Source organism: Larus michahellis, chromosome 3 (genome assembly GCF_964199755.1).
Source record: "Larus michahellis chromosome 3, bLarMic1.1, whole genome shotgun sequence".
Classification (NCBI taxonomy): Eukaryota; Metazoa; Chordata; class Aves; order Charadriiformes; family Laridae; genus Larus; species Larus michahellis.
The window spans coordinates 73460637-73487756 of NC_133898.1; the positions used below are offsets into that span (position 1 = coordinate 73460637).

At 40.1% G+C, this 27120-nt stretch overlaps 1 protein-coding gene across 21 annotated transcripts in view; it reads right to left on the minus strand.

Annotated features, from left to right (window-relative positions):
* Positions 1-27120, minus strand: part of NCOA7 (nuclear receptor coactivator 7) — a 99195-nt gene that overhangs the window by 64373 nt on the left and 7702 nt on the right. For 16 of the 21 annotated variants that reach the window (XM_074580828.1, XM_074580818.1, XM_074580809.1 and 13 more), the window contains one exon: positions 8793-8924. The exons of 3 other annotated variants lie outside the window; for them this stretch is intronic. In XM_074580828.1, coding sequence (XP_074436929.1) covers positions 8793-8842 — 50 coding nt within the window. In that variant the 5' untranslated portion in view covers positions 8843-8924. Of the gene's footprint in view, positions 1-8121; positions 8234-8792; positions 8925-27120 lie in introns of those variants that run through there. 2 more of the 21 variants (XM_074580820.1, XM_074580815.1) reach the window with 1 other exon arrangement.

Genomic DNA, 27120 nt, shown 5'->3' on the forward strand with positions numbered 1-27120 from the left:
GCTGGATTAACGCTGAGGGTATGAGAGTTTACCAGCCTGGCACCACGGGGAACCTAATGCCATCAGGAATATCCACACAGCCCCAGGGAAGACGGAAAAAGCTTCATTTCCTTGGGGAGGCAAGAGTGGGGAGCCCAATGCTCACAGGCACACAGCAGAAACGGCACAACATGCAACTAATAGTTCAAATACAGGGCAAACAGACAGTCATCCAGCATCCACATGTAGGATCCACAGCATTTCTTCTTTACTGACAGAATTCCCTTCATTACCTACATAATGCTTTCCAATCCCCCAACAGAGGGGAAAAAACTACCTCTCTCCAAGAGCACATTCCTGCAGGTATCATTCCTATCTTTCCCTTTAAACGTGCAGCACCATTACCAGAAATAGACCATCCCACCAGCCAAACCAACAATCCAATGTAGCACAGCACATGCCAGAAACAAGCAGGCAAAAGTCTTGAGTCACAGCAGCAGATAGAAGGCAGACAACTTCATCTGTGGGACAGAAACAACAGCAACCTTCCCTGAAGGGGTATGTCTAGCTTCTTATCAACCCAGGTTCTCTTCAGTTCAGCGCACACTAACATATTTGACTCCCCTTCTTTTCAAAATACTGTACATCCCACTCTCTACTATCATGCAGTACAAAGCTGCATGGTAGTAGAGATCTGACCAGGACTGCTGCCGCAAGGTGGTAGAACAGCTGGGATTTCTCAGAGAATGAGCAAGAGATGATTAACAGCACCATCAAAGAGTCAGTACAATTAGGCATCTCTTTAGGTGTGTGCCTCTATGTCACTTAAACAAACCTGTGGCTCCTTCTGGAAGGGGCCTTCATGCCATAGCAGCTCTTTGATGGCAGCTCTGCCATCTGTAAGAGATATGGCAAAACCAGAAGGCTGAGTGAGACCACCTCATTCAGTAGCACGTTACACAGCATTGCTTTTAAATTGACCATGGAACCACACGTCTGCCAAGTATTAACGCTAAATTTCCACCAGCATTCAAGTTTGGCTTTATTTTAAAACTGTTCACTGGGATTGGGCAGAATTTTATGCAGTAGGTCCTAAGAGCAGAAGAGAGGATACGTCTGGCTGAAGGCTGAAGGGACAAGACCATACCTGCAGACACTACCAAAACACAGCGTAATTTAAAAAGGTGATTATATCCGTTTCCTACAGACAACAGTAAAAGGTCTGTAACTCGTCTATCCAGAAAGCCATCTTTTGAAGCCTCTAAGTTTTATAGCTTTAAGATACAATATTTTTAAATCCCTCCAAGAGCGAAAAGCTAAATAGCATGGCCCACCGGCAGCCTCCAGCACACCCCTCGTGCTCGGCATATGCCGTGGGGGAAGGGAAGGAGAGGAAGACAAAATACATTACAACTGTGTTAATGGCAACTCTTATCAAAACTGCACAGACTCCTACATCAAAAGGCCTATGGTGTAACTATTTACGTTCTAAAAAGGAGGCTAAGTCAGTTTCTTTTTTTTTTTTTTTTTTTTTTTTGCAGTTTCTTTTTAAAGGCTGATAAGAGACACCCAAAGGTCCCTTTGGGAAAAGCAAATATAAGGTCATTGTATGTTTACTGCCTAACAAGCCAGGCTTATACGTATCTTGCAAGGTGATTAGTGAAAATTCTGAAATTGCTGGTGTGAGACAGCATGTTTGAAGATTAAATAAACAGAAACTCTTTTCTCTGTGTGTTCTGTGATACAGCCCTCAAAGAAATCAAGAACATCATGAAACTCGGCCTTTCTTCTCTTTCCTAAAAAAAGCCTCTTTATACAGAACCCACACTCTTACCCAGTCTCACTTCACATGCAGAGGGAAGTGAACGGGTGAGAGGATTAACCATGCTTCCCGTCTTATGCAAGCTCTCTAACTCCATAAATAGCATTTCTGGTACTGGAAAATTTTGAAAAACTCCAAAGAAAGTCTCAGGGCCCCACTAGTTACTTTCACTAAGTCTGTTATCCAATAACAAAATTCTTCTTAAATCCTAAATGATTTCACTACTCTTGAGGATGAAAGCACTGGAAAGAACCAAGGCTGCTGAAACCACTACCTTGTTTATGCTTTCCAGAGGCAGGAATTCATGTTGGGAATAATTCTGTTATTCACAGGCTAAGTAGAGGACAGCAGTTCATGCTCTTCTGCTGACTCTCATCCTGCATCACAGAATTACAAGACAGCTAATATAAAAACCTCATAGTCAGAAAGTAACAGCAGCGTGAGATGAGGAGACAGTGCCCAAGATAAGCAGCTGTTCAATGTACTTTTCCCCTGCACTGCAACACTTCAGAAAAAGCAGGTTCCATTTTTCCTCCAACTCTCATTCTCCAGGTTTGCATGATAAAAGAAAACTTTCATATTTTTTATATATACAACAGTAAGTTTATGAGCAATGAACAGCAAGTGTCTCTCAAGCATCTGAAGGACCCGACCACCCTCCTAAAGCTCTACTCAAAAGCTTTTCATGCTGCTGTCTGCAAAATTCTAGACATTCTTCAATGTCTGAAAACTACAACGGTTGCAAAGGACAGCTGAAATACTAACCTACACAGCAGCAGGCAGAAACTCTGCTAAAAACATTGAAACCTCTCCATTTTAAGTAACTAGAAGGCAAATCTCAATACTGTATGTTTCAGAAAATATTTTATGGCTTCTCTCAGCACCTAACATAGCAAATCAACTATCCTGCACATACACCCCTAAATAACAGAGCAAATAATATCCATTGCACCCCATAAATCAGAAGGATATCTTCAGCTTTTTCTTAGAAAATAAAATGCCTCAGGCAATACGTGTTACTGGTAGAAACAATGCGAGTAAAATGCAATACTGTTTTTTACTTTCAGTAACAGGATTATGAGGTAATGTTTATATGTCTGGAAGCAGACTTAGAAATTTCCATTATACAGATGAGCTGAAATGATGTATTATTTCCTAGAGTCATTTAAAAAAATATAAGCATCTCCAGGATCTTGGCTTGACTATTCTTCACACCCAAGATAAACCTCAGCGATGGTTTGTTTTAAAAACAATGTGTGGAAACTTTTCCTTCTAAAAGCAAAAAATAAATTATGAGTGCTACAGGAAACCTGAATAAACATCAACACTTTGGCTCAGCAGAGCAAGAACAATAGCAAGGAGACGATTGCTGGAGAAGTAGTGATCTGAGGAGCACCCAACAGCTGAAGCCTGTTGCCAGGATACAAGGAGTCTGGCCAACAAGAAAAGCACTTAACACAAAAACCTATGACAAAGTCTCACGTATGGGAGATGCCCTCAAGAAAGTACGTTTGCACACATATTCCTTATCTGGGTTTCCCACCTTCCTAGCCACCACTGACTTCCTCTCTTTCCACACATTCCCCCTGTGCTCACTGCATTTTTCTCATTTCATCATCTTCCTATGACTTAATAGCCACAGAAATAAAAAAATATGAAGCGTATAAATACTGAATATGGCAGTAAAACAGAGTAAAACCAGAAAAATTCCAAATGAGATGCTTATAAACCTGTTAGTTTGTAATATGCAAAAGACTGACCAAAAGAGTGACCATAGTGCATCAGACCAAGGGTCCATGCAAGCCAACAACCCGCCTCCAACAGCAGCCATGAGCAAGGACCAGGGAAAGACCATAACAATACGACAAGTATATACACGACTCCTTCTCCAGCTAAGCTTTCCGGACTCTAGCTGTTTACAGCTCCGCAACTATATATTAATGATTCCTACTGTAATGGGTTGTGAATGTTTACAAGGAAATCTAAGGCTAGGTTGTAAACAACTAATGCAATCGGAATGCTGTATACCATTTGTTGTACAGTTTATTTATTTTTAGGTATTAAAAAATAATTAGGAGAAGAAAAAAAGCTGTAAATTACAGCCTTGTAACTAGTAAATGATAAGTGTACTAAACACTTATGTATGTTTGTAAATCTTGGTTTTAACGTACAAATCTTAATCTGTGTGAATGTAAATTTAGGTATCTGAGACAAGAATCTAAATTAAATTAAAATATGCTGTGAACTCCTTTATTTCCCGTAAATATTCCTATCATAAGGCAACATAAGGTAAACATCAGCTTGTACAACTGGCTTCAGTTTCTGACAGAGTATTAGCAATCTGGAGCTAAAGGGAGTCTCTGCCTACTCAGATGGGCTTTGGAGCATGTCCCAGACATTTATGTAGTTTTGTCAGAAGAACGATGGTGACAAGACCAATGTAAATTCAATAAACACAAAAGCACCAAATCCCAGTGAGAATATTTTCCCCTAATACAGCACTTCACCTTTGACCTGAGAAATCTGGCTCTCAGTGGTGACCAAAAAAAGAGACTGAGAACTAAAATTTGGAATTCCCCGGGAAACTATTAAAAAAATTATTCAATGTAAGTATCAGTTTTACAGTTCATCTCTACACAGCATTCTTCAGATTAAAGTCACCACAAATTGGAGACATAACTATTAATAAAATTAATGTAAGCATCTCAGGCGACTTGTTGAAAAGGAGTATTTTTTCCAATAAAGCACTACTTATTTGCTGTTCTCAGCTAAGAAAGTAGTAGAGAGCTACTTGACATAGATCATAGATAGATCATACAAAGCATGGAAAATGCCAAGTGAGGAAGGTTAAAAGACACAGAAAACTTGAAACTAAGAGAGACCCTTCTGTTATTCTTTCAGTAAATTACTCAAACTCTTTCCTTATGATTTCTCATCTCCTAGAACTTCTTGTCCAAATGTATCCAATATCACCCAATAGCACGTGCAAAGTAATTCCAGTTTCAAGCTGTACATTCACCATTCCAGATAACCAATTTATAGCCAAGGCAATTCTTTCCATGTGACACGTCACTTAATTTAAAAATAAATTACCAAAATAAAATTTTAATAGCTATTCATTTCATGAGTGAAATACCTCTGAACTTGACACTACGCAATAGGCAGGGGAAAACCAAGAGGAGAGAGGGAAGATAAAGGAAGAACAGACAGAGGGAAATGGGAAGTTGTACCAGGGTTCAAGGGCACATAATCACAATAAAAAGCACCAAACATCACAGTAGCATGAAGGACCCAATACACATAGATGTGCCATTGTACATCTATATTACACTGTACCATTTATTTTTTGACTTGCTGGATATCAGGACAGACTTCACAGCAAGAGCAGACAGTTCTCTGCAACAGCTGGAGTAATATTGGTCCATTTGGGAACTAATGACACAGAAGTCAAGAGCCTAAAAGCAAGGTTTGAAAAATTAGGCAAGAAAACTTAACTACACAGAATAGTCTTTAAGTAGGAGTAGCAGTCTTAAATAAGGACCTATTGCATAAGATAAATTTATGCCTGCATGTTACTCTCTCACTTTTACCTCTTGCCTGTTACACTCCCACGAGCTGTAACATCTTATCTGCATAAGGAATCTAAATTGGTCTTTAAAAAGTTTTGTAGAGATTTCAATTCTGTTTGAAAAGTTAATTATTTCATTTCTTGCCAACCAAGTCAAAAAATAAGCCCTTTACCAAAAAATGCAGCGAGTAAAGGAGCATTTGTTAAGAAGCAAAAATGGATGGTGAGGGTTTTATTTCAGCTTCGCTTGCCATAGGGAGGGGAAGAGACCCCAGAAAACTGAGGCACTCAGACCATGAAGACCTGTAGTGGAAAGATGTGATGGCTGGGCTGGGTTGCTCTCTTCTATAGAGAAATTTCAAATATTTTAAAGGACAAATGTTTAAAACAACTTATTTACAACACTAAATTTAGGGGACAGAGATGCAGACAGTTATTTCATGTTAATCTTGCTTACTCTGTAGCAGTTCAGGAGCTGGTTTGGCAGCACATAACTACCACCATGCTAACCACTTCAAATATTTTGAAGTTCTCAAGCTAACCTTTCCAACGATTGCTAGTGTAACCAGTCAGACACTGAGCGCCACCCCTACCAAAAGCTACCCAGGAGGGCCAAGACTACATTAGCCCGAAGGCTAAAAGCCACCTTCTGATGGGAAGTCACACACTTTGGGATGCTGGCAGGGCAGCGCGGCCGCTGCTCGTATCCACACGCTGCCTTACTCTGCCAACAGAGAACTTGGGTTTCTGTTAGCAGGAACTTAAGAGAAAGAGATATCACGTCCCATTTTTCAGTTAATGCCTTTGTCCTTGTTAATACCAAAATAACCTTTCCCCTCACATTAAAGAGTGAGGTTTTCTATTAAAATTTGTGTATTTTCATTAATATAGTCCGCAAGGTAGTTAAAAAAACATTTTATTTCATCAGCATTGAATATATACGTTTTCTCCTTTCTAACCAGGATATAAGCAGAATAATTCTTCTCAGCCCTGGGTGGAGCAGAGCCCTTTTCTCCACCCTCTTGACACAGAGCACAGCTTTCCCTCTTGCTGGCAAAAAGTCTAAGCTGTTTCCCCATTCTCTTCCTTGGTAAGCAGTAGAGTCTTCTCCCATGAACATATGACCATAGGCAAAAGTAACAAGACTCATGTAAAGGTAGGGGCAAGAGTCCTTGTTTCATAAGAATGTTTACTATACACAAATTTAGATTTTATAAATACTATTATTATCTTAGACTCACAAAACATAACAGTAGTAAGAGGTAAGGGGAAAAAACCAAAACGAACAGTAATGGAAGCAGAGGGGTGCATGTGTAAGGGGATCAGCTGAGGTTGCTCTCGGCTTAATAAATAGAAGCCCAAGCTGGCAGGAAAAGCAGGGTGTTTGAATAAGCACACAAAACAGTATGAGAGCCAAAACACTATTAAACTTGGGTGCTTAAATTTGAAGCCAGAACATGTATCCACAGATCCTAAGATACAAAACAACCAAAAATGACAGCGATATCAAACCATGCACCTGATTAAATTATCTCAGTGTCCCAATATCAGGCACCTAAGCTGGGAACTTCTGTCTACATCAAGTCAAAAGCCAAATTTTAAAAAGTTTAAAAAAAACAGGTAGGGGTATTGTTAGAACTGCCTTTGTACCAAAGGGAATATAAACTGCCTATTATTTTCAGGTACTCGGATGACATTTACATGGGTCATCATGTAAAGCATTCAAAGCATTCACTTGCAAGATGCTGGGACACCTGTCTACTAGAGGAAGCACGCTAGACTTAAGATGCTAGACTAAAATCAAGGACATGTAAATTCAGTTCTGCTTCTGTCCCTGACTGCACACAGACAACGTACGTGAAGGTAAGTTGGGCATATCACCTTCTGACCTACTTTAGCTTCTATTAAAACATGACTTAAGGATCTGCAAGAACATTCTTGTAGAAATCATGCATGGATTTGCTTAGAATGGGAACTTAATTTAAGGGCCTGCAACCTACATAAGTAAAAAAGATGCAATCCAGGAGGGAAAGACACATATGATGTCCCCAGAGTTACACAGCAAGTTAAGTGCTAGAACTGGGAATTGATTTCAGGACTTTTTGACCCCCACCTAATGCCTTGTGCCCATACAAGACACACTGCCCCCGTGAATTTTTAAAAGGGAATAGCCACAGATAACACAGGAAAGCTGCAAACCAGATTAAATAAAACATCAAGGACTTTGCTGAAAGCCTCTTGTGGATTTTCCATTTTGTTTAGCAGACAGCATTCAGAAAGGACTCAAGACATTCTCTTCAATTCTAAAGCATCTAACTCAGACATCTCTCAAAGCCTGAGCCTTCCATGACAAGAAATTACTTATGCCTTCGTCCAATCTCTTTAGCTACCTCCTCTGCTATAGGTTCCCATTGTTTATTTCCCCTTCTCAAATCTAAAACTGCAACATTCCTTCATGTCAACATCAACATAATTGCATTTCTCCAAAAGTGCCAAGAAACTTGCTTTCCTAAGAGATGTCCTTCACCACAAAACTTCCTAAAGTCTTTAGCCACCACTACATACCGCCTGAACAGCAATAAAGAAGTGCTGCAACTTTTCCTCACACTACTACTTCTAAGTGGCACGACAGGCATGTCTCTAGATGGCTATAATGCACTAAGGCTAGTGTTTTAGCCCAGTTTCAATAACAGTTATTTAGTACAGAGTGGAAAGAGCATACACTTTTCCTCTTCAACGGTGCAGAAAGTACCTTTGAGTCAAAGATGTTTTTCATACTGATTTCCTCCCCCTCCTATGCCCTCAAGAGTAAGTGAGGTTTGGTTCTTCTTGTACATCAGAGCTCAGAGAGGATTACAGACTTGCTAAATTAACAAAGACAAGTTATTAGGAAATCAACGTCACTTATTTCTTAAAACTCACCAATCATGAATTACAAACTATAAAAATGATTGAACAAAACCCCATTGCTTTTATTTATAAAGACGATAAAGTCTAGGCAGCTTACCCCTTCTTAGCTGACCTTATCCTACAAGATACAACACAACTTAGTCTGTGCTTTATTTGAAATGAGATAAACTTTACGTTTAGACATGTTTATGTCTTAGATGTGCTTGTTTTTATAAAGACTCCTCAGGAACTGGATAGCGGAAGCTCAAATGCAGTGCAATTTGCAATTGAGTACCCAAGAACAGCTTTATGTTACAAACAACAATTATTGATTTAAGTTTATCTCCACTATCCAAAAGAAAAAAAATCACCACCCCAACATCACAGACACAGCAAGGAAAGCACTTTCTGGATATATAATGCAGCATGCGTTTTGTTTATATATGTACTTGAAAAATTTTAAAGCCTTGTGAAAAAGGCAGAATGAGGAGTTCTACATTTTAATCAATATTGAAATAAACCCTGTAACCTTACCGAGCAAAATAGCCTTGTCTTCGTTCCTTTTTATCTTCCTTGGTCTCCATTATGTACAGTCAAATGGACAAGGTGAGTGGCCAAGCGTGATGCTCTTTTTTGCCTCAGTACCTCATATCCAGGCAGAGTCTCCTGTATATAACATTTAAAAACAGGATGTTCATAAATCAACATGTCAACAACACCTATAAAAACCAACAGAGTTGTGGAAATGCAACTGACCCGGTGACAAAGCAAAGTAAAATTTTAACCAGTCAACGCTTGCCACGTGATATGCATTTAGTATACAATGAGACAAACCAATAAATGCACTCAGGCCAGTTTCTCCAGCAGGAGAAGAGAGATACTGCAAAGCAAGTAATGCAAAGAGCAGCAGCAAGTTTTAAAACCCTGGGAGGATTAAAATCTTTTGCAAGCTGTTAAATAGTTTATACCGAAACATCTTCCCAGTTTCATGTGTTTTATAGACAGGAAGACCAAGAGAAGCTTTGGAAACACCCAGTACAAAGAGCGTAACCAGAAAGAGCCATAATTTTCACTTTATAAAAGTTCTATAAAATAGTGAGAAATAAGAAAGTTTTAAAATAATGTAAAGAAAAATAAAGAGCTATCTACATTCTTTACACAGGTTTGACTGTTGTGAACAACACACAAGTTCGAACAAGTATACAGGGTGAAACACGATGCATCTACTGCTCGCCAGATGAATTGCAGTCACCTTGAGATAGACAGGACTACGGAAGGTTTCCTAAAAAGTTAAAAAACAAACAAAAAAAAACAAAAAAAAAAAAAAAGGAAGACCAGTAACACCGGCTTATGACATGGAATGCATCACCTCTTTGCAGAATGCTATACTGAGGCCCCCGAAAGCCAGAAGTTGGCAGTTTCAGAACTGCTTGGCAATTACTGCAATTAACAATATGCCACAACAATTGCTTTCCAAGAATCCCACCAAGATGTTTCATCCTCTTCCCCTCTCCAACACACACCATCTACCTCAATGGCTTGTGCACATGTACAAAATAAGTAAACTTAAGAGTCCTTTATCAGTATTCCAGATTAAAGTTCAAACCAGAAGTTACTACTAAACATTTTAGTCTAATGGGCTGTATAACAAACAAAAGGAAGACGCATGAATTATGTTTCGTAGCAAAAGAAGACCTAATCAGTTCCTACTATTTTCCCCTGCATTAAAGGATCTTAAGCTACAAACTGCCAAATGTCAACACAAGAGATAGTGTAGCAAAAATAGACTAAGCTACTTGAAAAGCCCAAGAACATATCACACTAGATTCTATCAGAAACACTTGCCATAATTTTCTCTCCATATTTATGGAGCATCAGTCCACAGCAATTAAAGTCCATTCCATCAAAATGCACTTTTTCTTACTCATTAATTTTGAATACATCCAGTGCATCAAAAAGAATCTAGTCTCTCTGTTCTTCATGTATCAGGTAGAGTCTTACAGTAATGGCCACTCTTTAAATGGCAAATTTGACTATGACATCTTTGGCTTTATAAAGAGAACACTATTTTATCTCTGCAAATTAGTGCATGTCACAGTCTTCAGCCTGACACAGAAACCTACATGATAGTAGCATAACAGTAGCATCAAAACAAATTGTCCTGCTCTGATGTCCAGTCTGTAACACACACTTTCTGAGAACTTCAACGCATCTTTATTTTCCCTGTTGGGCCAAGTCCTCAGATCTTCAGAAGATCAAAACCCATGGCTTTGTTAGCACTGCATTTAGAGTTACAGTAAACCTTTCAAAGCATACAACTACAACCTCTACAGCAAACTACAAAGAGTTCAAAGAAAGAGGAACCACTCTTTCCTCTTTGCCTGCTTTCCCTTCACTACACTCTGAGATGCATGTGCAAGGGCACTGATGGGCCAGAGCTGCATTTAACCTTGACACCAAGAACTACCAAATAACCATGGAGCACCAAGATAATAGTAAACTCACGAGGACAGTGGGACCCATGGGAATGAGAAGAGGGAAGTGGAGAGAGCCCCTCTTACCTCACTGAAACATAATCAGCTGGGACGAATGGAGGGAAGTGAGAGCTGTCCTCAGGGCCTCACCTTGTTCAAGAGTTGGTGGCACGCTCCTTCCATTCATTGTCTTCCTCTCCCATGATCTACCCACCCCACCCAGCACCCTGCAGGCAGATGAAGGGAACACCACTTCCCAGGGGGCTAGGAGGAGAAAACCCCGCCTGCCCACAGCCCTGTCTGTCCCAGTGCTGGAGCAGCCATCCCCTGCTTTGGCAAAGAGGGGCACAAAGGGAGAAGAAGTAGGACTTAAGCCTAGACCTAGCCACAGATGCCACAGGAGGTGCCAGCACCGGACCAGTGTGGCATTGCTGAGCTCTCCAAGTGTAAGGTTTGCTGTTTGCTTTCATCAACTCTAAACAAAGTTAGCAATGACAATGCAGGTATGGAGCCTGTTCTTCCCACATCAACTAAATACAACTCCAAGTCCTTTCAAATGGTGAGGGCGAATAAATAAAGAACTTAAAAAAAAACAATTAAAAAAATTATTTAGAACAGATGGGCACTCAGAAAATTGGAATGTTATCCATAGACCAGAAGTAACAAAGACATTTGGGTGATTTTTTTTTTTCTTTTGCTAATAAAAATATGCAGGGATCTCATATCCAGTCACCAATTAATGAAAAATTTCACAACCAAATTATTTAACATCAGGTCTCACTCTGACGACTTAAAACTGATTTAGCTTACCTTCTTAGAAGAAATAAAGGTGGTGTTCTTGGAAGGAATATTTAAGGCTGAAAATTATACTTTGAAAATCTAGTACTAGGAAAAGCAAACTGATTAGAAGTCTGATGTCACCACCTCTGAGTTTATTTTTTTGTTGGGGATTTTTCATGTAAGAGTTGGCTCTAAGGGAAAGGAAAAAAAAGGCCTGAAAGCTAGGATGATCACAGTGTAACCTGCAGTAACTGCTACTGAAAGCTAGTATTTCTGAAAGGTCCTTTTCAATTTTTAGTTCTTTAAGCAGTAACAGTACACAAGCCATGTTTACTTAATAAATTGTCATTGCCATTTTAAAGTTACATCAAAAAAAGCAAGCCTACTCCGCATTTCCCCTCAACCTGTCCTTCGATATCTCCCAAGAAAGAAATCACAGATATTCTTTATTAACTGCTTAAAATATTAGTAAGGATATATAATTAAAATGAATCTTGGTTTCCTGCTAGAGACAAAGACTGAATCAGGCAGACTATTAAAAATGTACATATTTGGGGGATTTTTATACGCTGAGAGACAGACATCTGGCATGTCATGAGTACAGTCTAAACTCAAATGATGACAAAACTGATTTTACAGAAGTTTCAGGCTCAGTTTAATCCTTTCTACACTGAAACAGAAATAGACAGTGAAAAGCTTATATTACGTGTCTACAACAATGTTAATTCTTTTATTGGGTAATTTCAAGAGGAAAGTTATTCCTGATGGACAAAAAATGCATTTAAGTAACGATCCTGTTAAAAATTTGCCACTCTCCAAATTCAGCCAATGCCAGCACCTAATAATTATGTGAGAAAAAGAACAAAATACATTAAAATATACAGTACTTTTTGCTGTTAGTGCTACTGCTCTTGATTTTTTTCATTTATATTAGCATATTTTTGCATAATTGCTTTGTCTGTTTAGGCTTGCTGCCAGGGAGCTTTGGGGATGCCACTGGGAGTTTGTAATGAGGGCGGGAATGCTCCAGCAAGGCTACAAAAAAAAAAAGTTTAAAAAAAAAGAAAAGAACCACAGGAACAGACTGAACTCCTGATTCTGGATACCCACACCTCTGCAACTTCCACCACTCTCCCAAGATGGCCAGAAATGCTGCTTCCAGCTCCTGCTTCCCGCTCTGCTACCTGGCACTGCAGGACAGCAGCCTCCTGTCATGGTACATTAAAAGCAGCAGAAGAGGAACATGCTCTGAGTGTGAGAATAAGCAAAGGGGAAAGGAACGGTATTTTTGAGAGGAAAATTAAAAAAAAAAAAATATGTGAACAGAGCATCCTAATTCCTCTAAAGACTTTTATATATTTATCAAATTCAATTATTTTTCCTCTCTTTTCCCTCCCTTCTCAGGCATGAATAATAATAAACCTTTCTACTTGCAGTTTAAGTAGTTAACATTTTCATGAGACAACAAAAGGACCTGCTTGCTGCACTCAGGGGTAAGCACCCAGAAATCCTGTTCACTGGCTCTAAAGCATCAACGATCAGTCCTCCAATTGTGAGCATTACTTTCCAAAACTGTGCACATGGAACAACAGCATATCCAACAGCACTAGCAATGAAGAAGCCAATGAAATGTCTGATTATTTTTAGAACATTCAATGGACTCGATAGCTTGTCTCTGGCCATCTGTGCCCACTGCAAGTCCTGGAATGACATACAGATAAAAAATAAATGTTCAAAATAACACAATTCACTAGATATATTTTCATGACTCTGTAGAGTCAGTATCTCTCAACCTTTCATGAGGTAGGAAAATGCTGTAATTCCCTACTTTGCAAATGGGGAACTGAACTACATGAAGTACCTCCACACGCTCAAACGAGAGAAGAGCAATGTGTGCAAGTATCGCTCCACTAGCTTTAATCTAACCAGCCTCAATAACCAGCAACAATGAGAACAAGGAAGGAGACTACCTTGACAAGGAGCCAGTCATTATTTTCTGTGTAAAATTTAAACTGACAAACTTTGGAGACCGATAGCACAGTCTTACCTTTATTTGGCTTTGCGGGAACATGCATAGAAATTGAAGTTGAGATCCACAAAAGGAAATAAGAAGCCTAACTCCTCTGAGGATCTAGGTTTAAATGGCGCTGTCGGCTCCTTCAGGAAATATGTAAAAAAGCTTTAAGGAAATCAAGTCAAGGGTAGTATCCTGTACCTTAGCAGGGTCCCCACAAGGCAAGCAACGGTGGCAGCAATCATACTGTGAAAAACAAGCAGGGAAGGTGAGAGGTCTAAGCAACGGAACAGATTAAGGCAGAAGATTCCCAGTGAGACAGCCAAGCGGACATGGTCATGCCAAGGATGTCACAGGGAGACCCCACGGTGCCGAGGGAACAGGATGCTGCCCAGACACACCATGTAGTTCTCACCTGCTCTCTCGTGTGGTTACAACATTAGTTTTTTATTTTTGCTTCTCTATTTTAACTCTGCCCCGAGACTACAGACAAACACTGCACACGTCTGCTCACACCACTGCATGCTTCCTTACTCTCATCTGCTGTAATACGAACATTCAAATGTTACCACCAGTCATTTTCAGACATGAAACATTACTAACGATTCTGCTTAGATCTGCAGCAGAGTGTCTTCTTACGAACAAGAAGTGTTCTGGGTACACTTTAGCGGCCAATTCTGACCACTAAAAAAACCGCACCATGAGAGATGACAAGGATTACACCAACCAGTCAATATTAAGACCAAAAAAAGGAAAGATATGTACGTGGTACTTCAAGAGCAATATTAAAAACGTCTATCAAGCTAGCAGAATAAGAAATTATAGAACAAATCACAGACAGAAGGGAAGCATTTTCAGTGTATCAGACCCTTGGGAGTTGCTATCTGTGCCTCTGGAGAGCCCAAAGCAGTTTCCAGGGCGTTGTGCAAATGCAAATAGACACAAACACACACCAACAAGGTTGCAGGATAGGGTCACGCACAACACCTTTAAGCATAAGGCAACAGAACAGGAGATGTTAAAGTTTTCTACTGAGAAATGCTGAACTTCGTAGTATTTCATTAGTGCCTCAATGACTGGACTAACTGGGTTGAGTTTTACTGCTTTTATATTCTGCTAGTGAATTTCATTTGATGTAATAGTAAAGAGAAAAGTTTCAGAATAAACACTACAGCATCTCAAGATGAAAGGCAACAGAAATGCACAGCCAGCAAAGAGGAGAGTAAGCTACAACTTTTTTAGTCTTTTCTTCAGGCAGAATGACCTAGCTAAAAGTGAGATTAGAAGCTTTGAAGAAAGCACTAGCACAAGCCAAGAAAACACAGCACAGACTAATTACAGTAAGTTATATTAAGTAGAATGGACAAAAAATTGTTTATTCTAGAGCTATCTTAAGATACATATGGAATTACCTTAATATAATTATACAGTCACATTATAATTACCATGTAAAGTGTAATGTTATTTCTAAAATATTAATAAGCTCTATAAAGAAGTCCATTATACATAACTGAAGCGTGCTAAACTAACCTAAGAGAGGTTCTCCACCTCAGTGAAGCTGGGGCTAATGACTCAGCTCTTACTTAGGTGAATAACCCTTATTTATGCACACAACTCCACTGACCTTTAAAGTATTGTCTGTCATGTTTCTTGTAACAAGGGTGCACTCTTAAAATCCCCAAATAATTGAAATGCAAAAATTAAGAGACTGAAAATAAATTGGTATGCAGAAGTGATTTCTGGACTTCTTGTTCAGATTAAACACAGACACGTATCACAAGTTCTCTATCTCCAAATGGAGAGAGAGATTCAATGCGGCTACTGTACCCTATGGAATGTCAAGGACAGAGAAAATAAGATCGGGAGATAAGACAGGCAAAGGGAACAAACCCACAGGAACTGGGTGCAATGTTTAGGAGATTGCTATCCCCACTACAGAGGTATATTAAGCTAACAGTCCAAGTATTTTCCATTTCCTACTAATACAGGAAGAACAGGCTAAGCTTAGATCACCTTCAACTCACCAACTGGATCTCCAACAGCCTGTCCACATGAACAAAGTTCAAATAAAATAAATGAGAATCAATGTAATCAAAACATTTCTGATTCAGAAACCAAACAATAACAACAAAACGCGATTCAATTCCAATGGATTCCCCAGGCGAATTATTCCTACCTGACTTGGGAGGAGGCTTTTACCCACTAACTCAGGCTGTCATGTTTCACACGTAAGGGGAAGCAAAAGAGCTATGAGAAATTCCACATCACCAGTAAGGGTTGTCAAGAAAGAAAAACATTCAGATTTAATCTTCCCTCATTGGCAGATGAACATACCAGATGTGTTTTCTATAAGGAACAACGTATTTTACTGTGTAAATCGGCTGCAGTTGCTAGACAGAAACTGGTTACAAAACACAGTGTAAACTATTAACAGGTAGAGCGTTACGCCATACCAAATATAGAAGTGCAATGCTGTTTGAAACCAGGCCACTTGGGAAGATTTTCATTTTTAAGTGAACAAGAACACTGCCGCAGGAGTTTAAAAATAATTAACACCTTCATTTTCTTGTATCCCCTGTTTCAACCCACCCTGGATCAAGTAAGCATCAAGCTGAAGCCTTCTGAACCCCACAGCCTTTCACGCTCACATTGTACAGGTATACACAGTATGCAGAGTTTAAATGCCAAATCCTGCATCTTCATGGACTGTTGACAAAAAACAGTGGTCACTGCCTACCAAATACTGTAACAAAAGGTACAAGGCAGCAGAAAAACATCAGCATTTGGATAAACAGAATGAATTCTGTAGCCACTGAAATACAGAAAACCTCATACATGTAAACAACAGAAACACCCAAGAATTTGCAGGGTGCTGGTTCCAGTTAATTGAGATTACAGTTAATTTTAGCTACTTTTATTTAAAAAGCTAAGCCTTTCAAACATTCCTCGTCAAGAATATTGCTTTCATTTTACAGGTGAGAGACTGAGATCTAGAAGGACCTTGTGGTCACTCTGGAAAGTTACTACAAAACCACAGATCTTGTAACTGCAAGCAAACGGCTTACCCCTGTGTCTTTCTTTCCTGGGACACCTGCTGAATTAAATAAAGTCTGTGCTTACACCACATACTAAGGCATTTCTGTCACAGCTTATGTTGCGTTTCTGAGTCAGATCCTAAACTGATGTACACCATCAGAGCACCACTACTACAGAACACAAGGAGGATGCAGTTTACCATATCCAGAGAGAATAAGACAGATGTCACTGTTTCCTTACCTCTCCCTGGAGCATGTAGGCATACACACAAAAGACTTCTACGTATATGCTCAGCAGCATTCAACTAAAACACCAAGTACTTGCAATTTTTAAAAAATAAAAATTGATGAACATTCAACACATCAACTAGCATTTAAGCAATCCCCTTCGCACCACCTTGCTGTTTTGGCAGCTGACAGCAGCAGTTTCCTCACTCATAATAACTGCTAGTTTCATGACCTGTTTAGAAACATTTCAAAGAAAGCCTGTACATCTGTTTTGACAAAGTCAAAACATATGCATACAGATAACCACATCACTCCCAGAGCCAATGAGTTATGGATCTCTTACTAGGTTTTTACGGGACATGACCAAGTACTTCTTAGATTCCCCTCTCTGAACCAAGCAAAGGGACAGAAGCAGCAAACAGAAAGTCACTCCATCCTCACCACTTCTATGCAGCAGTGTGTTACGAGAGCAAGTCAGGTAGCAAACGTAATCAGCCAACTGTCTGGTGCCACCTTCATGCCAGGTGAGCAACCAGAATAACTGTTCTATGTTCCATACACAGAACGCTGTTAAGGGCCATTGGATCCACAGCGTCACGTATCATAGGCTTGGCCATACATCAGAGTTGCTTCTACGAATTAGCTTACACAGGGCTTGAGGGAGATTTGCACTGCCGAAACAGCAGCATCACTACAGAGAGATGCGCAGCAAACGTCCTTTGGTGGTCAAGGGGACCTTGGCCAGCCAAAGTGCCAAGTGAAAGAAACTGGGCTTTCACGCATGCCTCTCAGGCTGTTAAAATACATCCAGGCAGCAAGCAGCTGCCAGTTTGAAGTATTACTGCCCTTCGCCTTCCTCCCATTCACCTACTTCAGCTGTTTGCTACCACTCCTCCACCGAAAATTATCGCATAAATTACCTGCGGCAATCAGCAGAAGCAGCTCCATACCTGCAGTTCCCATGCTGGCTTACACCCACTTCCAGCAGGCTTTGCTGCACACAGCTGAACTGCAAGCACATCCTTACTACTGCCACAGAAGGCAGAAAACCACGGACCTAACTCCTTGAGCAGCCACCTCATTCCATGGGTCTCAGCAACCGCATGCTTTGAAGGATGTGTACTGCTGAGACCTAAGGCCAGCATTCATGAGATGAGAAACAGACTACAGAAGACAAATGCACGTTCTCAGCTTCATGGCAAACTTGCTCTCTTGCTTCTCAGCTCTTTTCTCACGAACCCAATAAAGGCATTTATACCAACGGTAAATAAAGTAGAGACAGGGCAGAAAGAGACAGGTGTCTGAAGAGTCACTTAAAACTCAACGATGCCGCTTGATGCTTGGCACAAACACTCGTACCATAAATCCTAGGTACCACAAATCGCCTTCTACTTACAATTAGTTTAGGTCCCAAAATGCTTAAGCATAAAGTTAGGTTTATATTTGTAAATATTACCTTTGTACTCAGAGAAACTTGGTTAACATGTTCTCAATGCTTTACAGAATAAGGCCATGCAACAAGAAAGTGTTAAAATATGAATAAACCCATCAATTTAACAGGAAGTATGAGAGATGGTCACTGCTTTTTAGGTCAAGTACCTTTCCAACAATATCCATAATCACACTATGAAAATTACTGGAAACTTTTCTTTAGAAAAGTACCCATCATTTTCAAGTTTTTAGAAAGAGACCCTCAAATTAACAGCCCACTGACACTACGCTGTGAAAGACTGACATTTGAACACTTCCTCACTTCAAAAAGCAACTCAAGACACAAGAGCTACTTGAAGGTAATTTCAAATTTCAGCTCAACATCCCTTTTTTCAATCGACCCTGACTCATGCAAATTCCAGGCCATGGCTTTTTCTGTCACCTACCTCCCAACTGAAAAGCAAAGGAGCTTAGGAGTGGGGGTAGAAAGGAGTCTCACAGTAATGCAATGCAAATGTTTTCCTATCTGAAACACCGTTAACAGAACCAAAATGCCAGGTTTCCATAGCAACCTTAACTGTGTCACACTGCATACACTCTACATTAAGTAACATATTGAACAGTTTAATTGTAACAGAAAATCCTGTACATTTGTAATGTACAAAATTAACACTGGAAACCTTTATTGTTTATATTTCAATTCCTTAATCTGCAACATTTATTGTGTTACAGTCTGTTGAGTGTGACCTTATATTACACCAGCTTTGCAGGTGTTCAGATACTGGCAGCATTAGGTGCCTTAAAATTACAGTGATCAACAGTAAATCGTACCCTCTACCCAGTGCATAGCCTGAAGGCTGTTTTAAAAGCAGCAATGTTTCTAATTATTTCCGCTCTCTTTGCAAAATTCCGTTAGGTATTGTGGAAGTGAGAATGATTTAGTTTTCTTGCTCTTCTGAAACATCCTTAAAACCTTTATTACCATTTTTCCTTCCTCTATCTCCGGATTCCTGTACAACTTTACACACAGTTTCTGGTCTTGTACTGAGAGTCACCTTGCGCTATATACAAAGCAAAAACTCCCCTCTCAAACTGAATTCCCCTTGCTATATGTCATAGCGCAGTTACATTTACCTACCTAATTAGAGAGTCTCTCTGAGTAGTTGCTTGCTTCTTCCCAGAAACAGAAAAATAAGTTTTCTCTACTTTTCTGTGTTCTAACTATTTGTGCGTGGCTAAGTGCCTGCTCGAAATTATTCTGGTAAATCAAGCTAGCAGCCTATTTCTATGTGCACAGAAAAGACAGAACAGAATGGTCCATACAAAACAGCTATACGCTATTCTTTTTTTCACCATACCTAATCTGGACTTTATTTGCTTAACTCTGGATAGGTTCAGTCTGAGATGGTTCAGGGCTTAGTTAAAAAAAAAACAAAAACACAACAAAACAAAAACCCAAAACCAACAAAAAGTTAAAAATATGCTTGAATTAAGTTAGAGTACTGTTGCATAAAAAACCAGAAGTGTAGACATTTTCTGGTAAAACAATAGCAGTATGTACTTTACTTTCAGATTACTCAAGTGTTTTAAATATTATTATTGAACTGAGGTGCTCTTGTTGAACAAAACAGGCTGAAACTAAAATTCAAACATCTTACACTGACAGTATCGACAAAGAAACTCAGCATTTCTGAAGATAGGTATTTCTTTTTGCTGGGGCGGGGCCAGGGGGAGAGGGGGAAGAACCACTTCACAAAATTTGACCTAATTTTACAAACAGCTTCAATTCCTCCACTGCTGCGTTTTCATAGAAGCCATCTCAGCCCCATCACCAGGCACTGCGACGTTGCTGAGCTCTCTACTCACCTACCAAGTGCATTGAGAGGGACCGCTCGCTTACATGAGTTATGCTTGTAATACCTAAGCACACATTTGCAGAATTGGGGCCCTAAGATGAAATCTGCTAACTTTCCCACAAGTTCTGCCTGACATAGCTGGTAGTGGGGAGTGTTTCAGACTGCCCAACATGTTTCAAACAACACCTTGTCTTCACTTGTTTACAGCTACATCGAAGTAATTGCTTGCCCTTCCTCAAGTTAAAGCCAGACAGAATAGTTAATATATTAAAGAGTTTCAAGGGTTTTTTAGGTCCATGTTAAAGCCTCTTTTTTTGAGGGGCCGTAGTGCATCCACTTTTGGTGTTAAAATTTGGCAGACAATAATTCAGACCTTTTCACAGTTGCTCTGAAAAGCCGTCCAAACTAGGTAGAGACCTACATCTTTGAAAAGAATAGGAAAAGCAGCTTACACCTACCCCATCTGGGTACATCAGTGATTTGTAGGACTGATGCATTACCTGTAGGAAGTATATTACTAGAGCTAGGTTCATGTTCTTATCAATAACTATTACAAGACCTAGGATTAAAATGCACACTTCCAACCTGTAACACATGGCTGAGCTAACCTAATGAACAGGTAATACCTGGCACTAGCTTCCACAGGTCAAAATTGGTTTTCTGTACTATCTGCTTGCTGGACTCGGTGAAGTTAAAAAAAAAAAAAAAAGTGAAGAGAAGCAGAAAGAAAGATACAACCAGATAAAGTAAATTCCGATTTATAACACAGTACGCTGTCATCCTAGAGCCTTTCAGTGAGAAATTAAACATCCACAGCTCTTTCATCACAGAATTCACAACAAATACTACGTGGGACAAATACTACGTGGGATGAAGAAGTCAAAACTTAAACAACAATTACAAAACACAGTACCAAGTAAAACTTTTATTTTAAATGCAATATAATGCTGACTGCAAAGCAATTAAGAGTTGAAAACTGTACTCAGTACTGCCATGAAGTCATGATTTCAGTGACATCCATGGGAAGTTTGATTGTTTACAAAGTTACCAGATACTTGAAAAAAAAAAAAACCAAACCAAAACACAACCAAAATGAAAAAACACAATCAGAAGAGAGGCTTTTAAAAGCTTGTTACCATTTACTGAGGGATGACAATAATTTTGCCCACATGACAAAGTAAAGACATTACAGTTACCAAATACAAAGAAATACACGTTTCCTCAGAAGCACCTTAAAATTGGGTTTGGTGCTACAGGTGGCCCCTTCAGCTCAGTCAGCTTTCCTTTTGCAAACCTCCTCGGTTTTCCACTGGCATTTGCGCAGACTGCCCACGGCATTCTGCAATCGTGGCTTGCTCATAGTGGAGCAGGGCCCCATTTCTGAGAGAAGCAGCGTGCCCATTTCCTTCCCAGGAGGAAAGCAAGGAAGGGAACGCACCTTCCTTGCTCTTCTCACCACCTTAATCCAAAGCGTGAGCAGAATTGAGCAGAAAGGCTAGGAACCACTTTCCTGGGTGGCAGCATTTTTTCCACATCTTGACGTTCGTGAAGCCCAGAAGTCACCAACACGCGCAACTGCATAAGGTCTGTTTTTTTCCTGGGGTTCATGTTACTTGCTCTTCCCACCCTGCCTGTAGAAGATTCTGGATTTATTGTACTTGCTGTATAATTTTGGTCTCAAGATCAGTCTCTTGTCCCCTTCCCATAAAACCTGCCTGTTACCTGCCAGGCTCAGCCTGGGACTGGAAACTACCAGAGCAGGGCTCAGGAAAGGACACAACTAGTTGACAAAACACTGAAACTTACTACTCACACAATAGCATCAAGTGCACAGTGTCAACAGAACAGGAGAAAAGAAAACTAATTTCCAGCTCCTTAATCTCTTTTGATGACAACCAATGTGTTACTTGTACCAACATAAATCACACATTACAACGGGAAATCCAATTTTCAAAACAAATAACACACTTGAAAATTTATCCAATGACCAATCAGTTACCGCAGGGCTCAATTTTAAGAAATGCAGAATTCCCGTACATAAGGAGACAAACGCGTCCCAGTGAGTAATTACATGGGCACTAGCTCAACACAGGAGATTTTACTTTCCATCCTCTAAGAATGACTGTAGCAGGACACAAATATAGATGTCACCACAAGTTCCTGCCTAGCCTCTGTACAGTGATGTGATGATGCCAGCCACCTCCCACCATCTACTCACCCCTAATAAGAAGGCGTATCTAACCAACACAGCTCAGCATCATACACAGAAAGGAAAACAAACAAACAAACAAACAACCCCAAAAACCAGAAAACCCCAAATTGCTTTATTAAATTTATTAAATTAAATTTCTCCAGCTAAGCACAAGGGCTGGAGAACAACTCACCGCGTTGGCAGAAAGCCACCCTTGTCATTCCTTTGTGGTTCTCAATTCATCTCCTAACCGCTCTGATGACTACTCAGACTGCTTGCCACTTGACCCAGCACATCTGGGTGGCAAGGGGGCTTTCATGTTCATCAGCTGATGCATAGCTGTCAATCATTTGGCCCATATCTACACAAGTGACTGGCTTACAGCAGGCAAATTCAATCTTTCACCACACACCTGGACACATTTCAGCAGTCTGTTCCGTAACAAAGTAAGAATCAAAGTTTTATCTCCTTGATTCTCCACTCATTGTCACCAGGATGTCACCACTCACACCACGCATCTACCAGACAACAACTGCATTTTAGAAGCTTTCAGAGCTGGGACAGATGGCACTGCCTGGGTTTTATGTCATGGGTTATCACAGCTGCCACCTTTTGCCATCAGTCTTCAGCAGCTTCACTGCAAAAGGTTTGATCGGCAACCAGTATGAAAAAAAAGGGAGTACAAAAAGTCTAACATTACTTATGTATTACAAGTGAAGAATTTCTTCTTAATATCTATTTTAAATATCATACAAATAATATTAATGGGTAAAATTACTTTTTTATACTCTTCAATGCTTCTCTGAATTACCTAAACCTTTGTGAGAAAGTATGAAGGAAGAACTCAAGCCACTCTCCAGCCTACAAAGCTTTGCCAGGCTTGTAACAGCTACCAAAACCCGCATACAATATTATACCTAGTTTTATCAGAAATGTCCAGGTTTTTGGGTTCCGTATAACTACTTAAAAAGCATTATAGAAATGCTGTGCAAGTTGACAGTAAAATAACGCCGTTGCCACCACACTGGGGCATTACTTGACCACAAGACAGTTAACAACAGACTAGCACTACCTACTATGTTATTTGTGCACAGTGACTACTGATGCTGCATGAAAGCACTGCTGAGCCACTGACAGTATCAAGTTGTTCCTTGTAGCATCCCCCCCAGATAACAACCTAGGCAGATGCCAGTTAGTTTCTGCAATCACAGCATCACCTGACCTGGCAGGAAGCCATACACACCTCTTCCCCTCAAAACGAAGGTGGCAGTGATGGTTAATAAATATTCATACTTCTTTTCTATCTGCTGCCTTAGCTTAGAGTATTTAAAAAGAAAACAAACCAGAAAATAAGACAGATGGCATGTGGGACAGAAAGCAAAAAAAAAACCAGACAGGAGTAGCAGCAGATAGAGAGAGCACTGCTAGAAAAGGTTAAATTTACTTGAAAAATGAGTCAGTGAATAAATTACCTTTTCTTAAGATAAGGCTGAGTTCAAGGAAGCAGTAGCTCTGACTGTGAACTTCTGTAAAACAAATCTGTGATTTCCTCTAACTGGTGTACTGGGACAGCTATTTGTCTGGACGGAATCTTGGATTTTGGGGAAAATGACTCTCAGATATCTACAGAAACACTATGGGAAGATCCCCAAATCAGTCACTAACGGGTGAGACTACTCTAAGAAAATTTCCTTTCTAGAAATTGGTAGCTGTTAATAGACTTTTAAATCCTACTAAGTGAACACAGAATGAAACATAAACAATCCTAATTTGACACTGTAACCAAAAGGTAAATGCAAATCTTGCCTGTATAAACAAGTATAACTTCCCTGATCGGCTTGACTGTTTTCTGTTCTTGTAAATGAGGTTGATATTGTCATTACTTCGGTATGATGGGTAGTCATAGAGTCTGCATTTCAAAAAGGATGTTGAAAAAAACAAAACCCAACCTGTAAAACATACATACTAGTCATAACAAAGGCAACAGAAGAAAAACAGTGGCACCTCAGTGGGATCTATATGTAGAATACCAAAGAGGGGGCCTAATGATTAACTACCACACATGAGTATTACAGGGAACAGAATAACTGAGTGCAGGGAACAGTTTCATCTAGCTGTCAAGGCCATAGGACCACACAACACATGGAATTTGAGGCATGCAACTGAAAGCACAGCTCGCACCTTAAAAACAAGATAAATAACAATCAGAAGGCTTATTAGGATTATGACGAGTACTGTATATATTGAAAGCTCCAAATATAAGCCAGAAGTCTTCCTAAAGCATAAGCTGTGGTTCCATGACAAGCCATTAAGCCTCAAGTAAGGGCAGGCATGTCATTACGGTGCTATACAGTACCAAGCTGAAATACTGGTACTGTTTCTTCAAGCTTGGCCAGAGACTGGGAGCAGCACAGGTGTAAGAACAAAGCATCACACCTGGAATACCTCATCCTTCTTAGCACTTACTATTACCTTCTGCATTGCAACCCATCGGGAAGTACCCAGAGACCCCACGAAGCCTGCCTGCACCCTGTCCTTGCAGGCAAACAGAGGACAGACACAACCACAGCCCCCCGCAGTGTGCTGCCCACCCCAAAACCGAAGAAACAGTTCATAACAGACACCTTCCAGCAGCAGCATAGCCACTCATGCCCGCCTGACATTTTGACCAAGTATAGCTTTCCGCCTTCAATCAGAAGGGTTTGCAAGGAAAAGGGGAAAAAAAAGGATTCTCCCGTGTATGTGTTTAATGTATCAATATGAAACATTATGTTGGGGGGGGGGGAGGGTGATGTGGAATATAAATCCTCTAGCTTGCTGTGAATTTTGTCACTGCCTCGCTGTTTCACAAATCAGGCCAGGGACAAATGACACGGGAATAAGGAAACCAGTCAGATTTAAAACAAAAAAACACACACAAGAGGGAGAGATCTGAAAATTTGTTTCCCCTACCCTGCTTTTCTTCCTAGTCAAAGGATGCCACCTAATTGAGTGCTCTTAGTGCTGACTTCACGCCTCAACTGTAGCGTTAAGTTTCCTCTTTTTGGGAACGCAATCTTAACCCACAGGACAAACCCACAGCAGCTGCAGCAGCATGACTCGTGCATTTTCCTCCACGAGGGCACAGATCCCGAGGTCCAGCTCCCTTGCAGCAGGGAGCGAGAAACCACCAACTCCATGGCAGGCAGCCATCCCCACTGCCAATAGCTATACCAGTTGAGTGGATACCTCACTAAAACAAGAGCTGTGCCCGTAAAGCCTTATAGACTTTTTTCACTTATTGATCACGAGGAGGAAGAGATTTGTCAGTCTGCTGCTTCTTGGGCGATGACGCTAGATTCACCTCGCCAGCAGAGGTGAGGACCACAACCACCTGCTGCTGCATCAGGCACCTGCTGAGATACAAGAGGGCACAAGCCATGGGCCAGACAGGGAGTTTTACCGCTTTTCTCAACATGGGTTATGTTCCAGCTTTCCTTCACTGCATACTGGAAAGCAAAGGGAAATTAAGTCCCTTCATCCCTCGTTTCCGTCATAATTATAGTTTGTGAACATCTCCAGCTGCCTGGATCAGCAATTTCTTGTGTCACATCATGCTGCAGAAGCTCACACTAAGATCCCACCTTTGAAACACTTGCCCAGATGGGTGACTGCAGGGAGCCTCTCTGGCTGCAGTACCCATCTATGGGATTCTCACAATTTTGTTAATAACCTTTTTGAAGAAATGTTTCTCCAACCCACATCACTCTCTAATGAATTCATCTCTATCTGAATAGAGGGACTTACTCCCTAATACTGTAAGGAATTTGCAAGCTGTCCACTGAAGTCAGGACCATAAGCTAGCCAAATATTTACTACAAACAATCCCAACCAATTTTACTCTTCTCTTTGAAAATCCTGGATACAGAAAGCAACAAAGGTGTATTCCTATACAAGAAGACAAGGACTGTTCCAATCAATTCTAAGTCACTTCAACTCCGTGAGGAATCACTTATCATTTTGGCAGTAGACCTAACAAATCCAGAGAAGTGTGGCCACTGGTGCAGTGAAAACAGGACACTGGGCAAAGGCAAGGAGTGAGAGTCAGACATTGTGCCTCACAACTGACTTAGACAAATCAGTTTTTCTAAAAGTATTCCTTTTTCATAACATAATACACAACAAGATAAAAAGGTAAGGAATTTAACTGAAGTACAGAATTCCCTTCCAAGCCCAAGATTCTGATCCATTATTTAAAAAAAAAAAAAAAAGGGGGGGTGGGGGGTGCATCACATAGCATTTTGTCCACAAACAGTCCCATCAGCTTCAACAAACTCTTCACAGGACCAACATTACTTGCTTGTTTAGACCCTTAAAATATTTTGTGTATATTTATGAACATTTACCAGGTAAAAAGATGAAAGAGAGAAAGAGAAAGCGGTGTAAAATGCACACGGACTTATATATTCTTAATCATGACTTAAAGACATATATTCCTGATAAAGTAATTTTCATTCAGAAAGTGTATGTGCACACATACTTTTCTTGGTATTTTCTAATGCCTTCTCCATTAATCTTGTGAAGTCTGCATGTGTTTACATTCACATTCAAAAACTATATTAGCAAAATACAATTTCCACGCTATGTAAATACATGCTGATACAATATGCTGGCAGGGTTCATCAATATGCATTTTAAGTATCATCCAAACACAGGCCCTTAGTCTGGGTGATAGCATTCGAGGCAAACCATAATCGATTAATGGGCACCTACCCATCTCAGAAGTCCATCGTTATGCGTTAATACAAGAAATGTACCACTACTTAATGGGAGAACAATAAATGTGGTGTGTAAAGTAAACACACGGTAAAAGC